The sequence below is a fragment of the Impatiens glandulifera genome, chromosome 2 (genome assembly GCF_907164915.1).
Source record: "Impatiens glandulifera chromosome 2, dImpGla2.1, whole genome shotgun sequence".
NCBI lineage: Eukaryota > Viridiplantae > Streptophyta > Magnoliopsida > Ericales > Balsaminaceae > Impatiens > Impatiens glandulifera.
The window spans coordinates 19,832,771-19,840,693 of NC_061863.1; the positions used below are offsets into that span (position 1 = coordinate 19,832,771).

Below are 7,923 nucleotides of genomic sequence, written 5' to 3' on the forward strand. Positions count from 1 at the left end.
ATAGTTGCAACATATTAATAAAGGAGTGGTTTCCTTTTTCCTCACACCAGATTTTTCATTGACAAAGTGTTTGGGATATATGCAGTGCAGTGCAGGGCAGGGCAGGCATAACGTGAGGCTAATTAGGCAGACGATTAGGACCACCCTTCCTCTAAGCACCCTAAAAATCAATTTTAGAAACCTACTCTACCCAAGTAAATATTGAGATCATAAAAAATATTATTATAACATTTATAATTATTAAATTATTTTTGTTCAAATATAATGCAAAGTTATTATATATTTTTAATATAACAGGGCATATATGTTACAAGTGTCATTGAACACCATAATTATTAGTACTTTCTTTCTTATTATTGCATGTGTTTATGATTTGTTCCTTTGGGATGCTTATTTAAATCCTATGCTTTTGACACTTTTTTTTCCTTCTTTGTTTAGATGATGAAGGTAATCACAATATCAAGAAACCTATTGGAGAAAATTCCATTTTTTCATTCTATCCTCAAAACATGGTACAAATAGATAAAAGTAAATATTTATTTTGCATTGTTTATTTTACTCAAAATCTATATTTTATTTATTTTTAATAAATAAATTGTTTAATTTATTAACTAAAATATTAAAATACATTAATGTTTTTTTATAATTTTATAAAATTTAATTTTTAAATATAAAATACATTATGATAATTTAATCAATTAAAAACTCAATTAAATAACATAATTTTTTCATCAAATAATTTTTTTTCTTTCAAAATTTCAATAAAATCCAAAATAATTCATCTACACATAAAAAAGGGTTGCTAAAGTTGCATTCCAATATATATTACTTTGTTTTATTTTATTTTTCAAATATCATTATGATTGACAATAATAATTAATTATGTTATAAGGAAATAAGTTGGGTTGAGTTAGAAACACACGTGTGGTTCAACTACCAATTAAATAGATATCATCACATCATATACTTATTTTGTATTAAACTCATGAAACTAGCTAATGGTATATTTTTTTTCCTTATACTCGCAAAAGGAAACCCTAACAACTCTTTAAGATAAGGCATCCCTTTCAAACTGTTTTGACAACTTCATAGTCAAGCAATAAATGGCTATAAATTGCACTAATATTTATCTATCATCATATGTACCTCCCACAAAACACATAAATTATAAAGAGATAAAATGGGTGGTTTTGTGGATAGTAATGTTTGTATAAACATTATTGCCGTGATGAGTTTGATCATCTCAAGTTGCATTATGGGGGAAAATATTTCAGATCCAAAGTGTGACTCACCTTTGCCATCTCATGCAATTCCAGTTTACGAATCGGACGTGGACTCGATACAATTTGCCCTAAATCTGGAGTACCTTGAAGCAGAATTCTTCTGTTGGGGTTCCATGGGTGTTGGACTCGATGTGCTTGCACCCTATTTGGTAAAGGGTGGACCTTCTCCCATTGGTGTCCAAAAGGCTAATCTCGACCCTCTCGTCTCCAGCATCATCATGGAATTTGCTTTTGAAGAACTTGACCACTTAAGGTTAGTTCACAATTGTTTTTATAAACTTTTTGATTGATGAATTAATGAAATGATTTTTAATATTATATAATTCAGGGCCATATGGTCGACCGTTGGAGGGTTTCCAAGGCCATTGTTGGATCTAAGTCCTCACAATTTCGCAAACATTTTTGACATGGCATTTGGATATAACCTCAATCCACCGTTCAACCCTTATCGCGATAGCCTTAGTTACATGTTGGCATCCTATGTCATTCCTTACATGGGCCTAGTAGGTTATGTCGGAGCTAATCCTCTTCTTATTGGCTATAAATCTAAAAGGGTAAAGTTAAATGTTACTAGTGATTTCATGATTATGATCATAAACATTAATTAACAAATTTGGTGCAGCTTTTGGCAGGACTATTGGGTGTAGAAGCTGGACAAGATGCGGTGATAAGAACATATCTTTACGAGTTAAAGGAGGAAGTTGTGAAGCCATACAACATAAGTGTTGCGGAATTCACTACGCGAATCTCAGAGCTTAGAAACAAATTGGCTGCTTGTGGTATACGTGACGAACCTATTATTGTGCCGCCTCAATATGGTGCATATAACCGTTCGGAGACCAATATTCTCTCAGCCGATTACTATTCTTTATCTTACGCTAGAACTCCTGCACAAATTCTTAGAGTTGTTTACGGTACTGGCGACGAGAATTGTCCGGGAGGATTCTTTCCTCATGGTGCCAATGGAACTATAGCTAGGTCATATCTAATCAAATAAACCATAATAATAATCATTCCTAATTTGTATGAATAAATATGAGTATTAAATTTAAATAAAATAAAATATTGGGGATGAAATTGTTAAGCCATCTGTAAGGGTTACACCATACATTAATTGTTTGTCAAGTTTTCTATTTATAATTCTTGCACAAATTATTTTCAGTTTTCCTAATTTTTATTTTCAACCAATTTAGTTTCGGAATAATAATAAAATATCTAGTAGGATTTTCGAAACTATAAAATCATATGTAAAAGGTATAACACAATTGGAAAATCAAATTAATAACATAAATTTTAAATAGTTTAAGATGGGAAAAAATTAATATTTAAAGATGTAACTAGATAGGTAACTAAAAAAAATATTTATAATAAAATCGAATCTAAATGATTACCTTTCTTAATCTCGTAAAATAAATGGATACCAAATTATAAATATGTGTATATATATAATAAATAGGTATAAACATAATTTAATGAACAAAATAATAACATTAATTTTAAATACTTTAAATTGAGGAACTATAATTAATATTAAAAAAAATAATTAGATGTGTAACGCTAACAAAAAAAATATTTATAATAAAATTGAGTCATTTGTGCTTAAATTCGTTTTCGAATCTCCTACAATGGATACGAAAAAATGACACTATTCGGAGGTCATCTAGTAATAAAAATGCGATAAAGAACTAAAAATATGACTCAATTTTAACCTTTGATAATTTGAATTTTTTAGAGTCTTCACTTAGTTTTCTAAATGAAAAACCAATAAATAAATAATAATGCGTTTTAAAAAAATCAAATGAAAAAGATTCCATTTTTTGTCTCGTCGTTTTGGCCCTCATGTCCGTCTAGAAGACAATCTATTGTATAAATATTTGGTCATTTTATAAAAATTGATATTTACATTTTATTTTATAAGTTATAATAACTCTCATACCTATGATGCTCCAAGTCTTGAAATAATTTTGGTCTTAGTCATGCATCTAGGAATACCTATGGTGTAGATAAAATAAAATATAATAAATAGTGAGGTTATCCCAAATGAAAGTTAGGGTGAGTTGAAGTTAATGTAATAAATTATATATATATAATAGGTTTAAATAAATAAATTAAGCTTTAAAAGATTTTAAAATATAATCTCATATATATTATAAATCTATATTTTTAGTTAAATTTTTTCAATATAAAGGGTCAAATAATTAACAATGAAATTATCCTCCATTTTAATGTTAGCAATGATCTTCAATAATAGTTGTAGAAACATGTATTGTCAAAATACGATGAATCAATATAATCAACTTAATATAAATTGATCGAACCATCTTTATTAAAACGACAATTTTAACTTCCAAAATTTTTAATCGGAGATACTCCAGCATATCTAATTGATAAGGCATCATTCTTAGATATGAACGTCTTATCTCATCTCGTATATTAATATCATATTTATATATATATATATATATATATATATATATATATATATATATATATATATATATATATATATATTTATATATATATATATATATATATATATATATATATATATATATTTTCTCGGATCTCGTTCAATACAAATAGAAGTTAATAATGTGCGTTGTTAGGAGAGAAAATTGAAAAATATAACTTTTAATAGTTCGACGATTTCTCTTTTTCAAGAATGAAGATAACAATGTCTTTTATTTCTTTTAAGAATATTGATGTTCCATTTTTTTTTAGATATCTATTTATTATAGAATGTTATTTGGGTAAATAATTAAATATTCTCAAACTAAACTATATTTATTTTTGGATTTTAAGATAAATTCAACTACTCAAGTTAAATAAACATTTTATTAACTAGAGTGTAAGGATGAAAATCAGAAGAAAAAAAATTGTGTGAAAAGTTGGATTGGAATGGTGAAAATTAGAATAAAAGATAAGTAGTGCTAAAATGATAAATTTTAAAGATAATACATTCAATCAAACCTGCATAAAATTAATTGTAAACATATTATACACATAATTAATTAATTATTATACCGTAAATTGTTATTGTTGGAGATGGAATAGATGAGCAATACTAATGAAGGAGATGAAAATTAGGGAAGATAAGTAAAGAAATTAAGAATGGAGTGGGTGAATTAAGTAGGTCTCTAGCTACTTTTTTTTGTTTTGTTTTTTTTTTGGTTTGAAGATTAGAGAAATGAGTAATGAATTATATTGTAAGAAAGAAAGATCTAGCGAGTCATAAAATAAAAATAAATAATAAATATATTTTTTTTTTTTGAGTTTAGTCTACCTCAATTCTAACATATATCTGCACCTAAAAGTACTTGTTAGAAAAAATAAATATCCCAAAGTACCTACAATTCCAAGACCCCCAAATCAAAATCAAACAAGATTTAAATAAATCATATCATCTTCCTTTGTTTTTTCTTTCATTTTAGGTAGTTTTTTAAGGAAGTATTAAAATGAGGGTATGGAAAGTTTAGAAGCATGATCAATATAAGAATTTTTAAATCAAAATGTTAATAAAATTCTTGTTCAGTAATCATCCGAAGAGCCGTGTTCTCACCTAAATTGTTTGGCCTTGCCGACTACGGTTCAAAAGTTTTAGCTAGGTTAAAAGTTAACCATCGGTTCGGTCAGAAGTAACCAACTTTTAGCTTAGATAAAAAAAAGTTAATTGTCATAGTTAAAAAATAACCAACTTTTAGCTAAAATCAAAATCTAACCATCTTTAGGGAAAAGTCAAACAACTTTTCAAGAGATCATTTATGTATTTATTTGTTAATTACAATTATTAAAAAAATCATTATAAGATTGAGAAAACTTTCTATCCACCGTTAATGCATTTAACTATCACTGCAATTCTTTGAATTATAATAAAATATTTATTATATTTTATTTAGTAGATTCAATTAAATAAAAATATCATTAAAACTTTTTTATATCATATATCATTTCTAACAATTATAATAAATTCTTATTTTTTTATAATATTTATTTATCATAAATAACTTATAAATATTCAATAATACTTATAATATTCATTAACGAATTCAAAATTTATCGATTCTTCTATTATGTGTGACCCATTAGCCCCATATTTTTTAGTCGATTATAATCAACAAATTAATTATAATTCAGTCACGAAGATATTTCTAATAAAACGATCGTGACTCCTAATGCTCTAGAAAGTTAATTGGTACATACTTTGGCGAAATATCAAACTTGTTTGCTACTATGTATCTATGAATGTTTATCTTGTCACACCTTATACTTGGCTTAGTTATTTGAGTAAGATTATTAATTTTTAATTCCCACTTAACCGAAATATTTCATATAGCTCAAACCTTATTTTCTTACCATAATGAGACTTACTATTCTTTGAATACATTCTTAAGAAACCATCGACTAGAAAGAATGCCATGACCATGGACTATTGGTAGAGTTTCGACAAGAGTTATTTGAGTATATTCACTATTGTTTATGTTACAAGAGTTGTGACTCTCATATTGTCTACTCACAATAACACCATATATTTCATATATACTCACACATCAACTCTTGAACGCTTTTTACATATCGGTGTAATTAGTGTTAAAGTATATGATTCACATCTGATTTATTTAAGCACATCAAGTCTAAGGATAATTTATAATAGTCTCTATGAGAGGAACCACCAATACATAATTATTAATTACCATGTCACAACAAATTGATGAGTTCTTTATTTTTCCTCTTAATTTTGTTATATTATAGTTAAACACAACTTATGTATAACTATTTGGAAATGAGTGTAGAATTAGGTCAATACATAATTTTTTTATGTAAGTCAAAACTGAGAGTATCCAACATTTTAATGTACCACAAGCATCTTCAATGCATGTGTAACCAAAAATGGTCCATCTTTTAACTTAGAATTCAACAACAGTGAGACTTTGAACATGTCATCTTTTTCTTATTTAGAAAATAATTTATTGAGATGGCATGGTATAAGCATCCATATTGTCACGGCCCATTAGAGTCACGACCCAATCTAGGGGATATCGATGTTCATTAAAGTCTTGGCCTGATAGTACGCTAATCTTCTTAGCCCAAGGGAGGCTCAGTTGCCTATGTAGGCCTAGTGAATCTTCTAATCAAGTAAAAGATTAGAAGATATTCTAATTAAGGAAGGGATTGGAAGATATGTTCTAATCAAGGAAGGAATTATAATATATATTCTAATTAAGGGAGAGATTACAAAAAATATTCTAAATTAGGTAGGGATATTTTTGCTATGGAAGGAATATCCTAAATTAGTGTAATTAAATTATAATTAGACAGTAATTTCTAATTTAATACGTGTAAGTCCTATAAATACCCTGAAGGTATTTCATTATAATTATCCAGTATTCTTTCAATATAATCTTATTCTCAAAAGTTTTCTCTCTCTAAGTCTGTTGTATTCTTCTTGGATCGTTTAAAAAGGCTTTCTAAGCTAGAATTAGGGTCGATTTAGCTTAGTGTCGCACGGGTCGAATTTTAGCCCGTGACAAGTGGTATTAGAGCAAGGTTGTACTTCCGCATTCAAGCGGCAAGAAATCGATTCACGTACTACCATCACTAAGGTTCCGACCGGCCAACATAAGGACAAGGGATCCAAGAGGGATAAGTCCGTCGAGAGAGGTGCTGCCATGGAAATGCGGGTAACCCGGCTTGAAGAAGGCATGAACGATCACCAAGAAGCTCTCGAAGTGTTTAGCACGGTGGTCGATAGAGTAACGGCGTTGGATGAGAAATGTGAACAGTTGGAGAATGAGATAATGGGGATCATTAACGGTTCGAATCGTAGCATTCGTGACGAAGTGCTAGGATCGGTTCGAGGGGAAGTTAAACTAATATATATACAGAGAGATTCTAACTTAACTAATATATATACATCTTGATTGTAACTAAAATTATATATATATATATATATATATGATGATAGATGGATTGTAACTTAAATCATGCATATTTAGCTACATTAATTGAAAACATATTTCAAATATATATATATATAGAGATTCAAGTAATTTTATTTCATATATATATATATAACACGTATTTCATAAACCCTAAACCAATACACTTTAGAAAACGTATTGTATAAATCCTGAAACAAACATTATTCAATATTCTACCCTAATACATGTACATGTTTGAAAAAATGAATTTGAAGATCAATGTTCGTGGAGTGAGATTGAGGAAGATTGATCTGAAGAAGACGATGTTAGAAATGGAATGAGGCTTTCGGTGTCATCGATTGATTAAGGGTATTGGCGAGGTTGCTATAGGGTTTCACCGATATTGCTATAAGGTTTCAGCGAGATTTCTATAAGGTTTCGATGAGCTTCCTAGACGATTTCGGTGTGATGGGGTTGAGAGAGGGCGTGAGTAGCGGGTAGGGTTTGGGGTTGAGGGAGAGTGTGAGTCGGAAAGAGAGAAGAGAGTTAGAGGGAAATAAAATATTCTAAGTCCCTGGTTAATTTTTGTTTGTTAATTCGTGCCAAAAGTTTTTATGCTGACAAATTAAAAAAATTGGATTGAAAAGATCTACAACTATTTATGCATTAAATAAAAGTTAGCGTGAAATAATTTAGTCTGAAGGAGTCTATATATTTATGGA

The 7,923-nt window shown here is 28.5% G+C and overlaps 1 protein-coding gene across 1 annotated transcript; it reads left to right on the plus strand.

Moving 5' to 3' along the window:
* The first annotated feature begins 1,155 nt into the window (after window positions 1-1,155).
* LOC124927841 (desiccation-related protein PCC13-62-like) lies at window positions 1,156-2,418 on the plus strand. The gene is made up of 3 exons (XM_047468325.1): window positions 1,156-1,536; window positions 1,612-1,837; window positions 1,906-2,418. The coding sequence occupies exons 1-3, from the start codon at window positions 1,181-1,183 to the stop codon at window positions 2,278-2,280; spliced, it is 957 nt and encodes a 318-aa protein (XP_047324281.1). The 5' UTR covers window positions 1,156-1,180; the 3' UTR covers window positions 2,281-2,418.
* The last annotated feature ends 5,505 nt before the right edge of the window (window positions 2,419-7,923 follow it).

Bases quoted from the DNA above. Each gene is read 5' to 3' on its own strand.
- LOC124927841 (XM_047468325.1), top strand. From the start codon at position 1,181: ATGGGTGGTTTTGTGGATAGTAATGTTTGTATAAACATTATTGCCGTG. The intron at 1,537-1,611 runs GTTAGTTCACAA...TATATAATTCAG, and splicing joins GAAGAACTTGACCACTTAAG to GGCCATATGGTCGACCGTTG. The intron at 1,838-1,905 runs GTAAAGTTAAAT...AATTTGGTGCAG, and splicing joins TTGGCTATAAATCTAAAAGG to CTTTTGGCAGGACTATTGGG.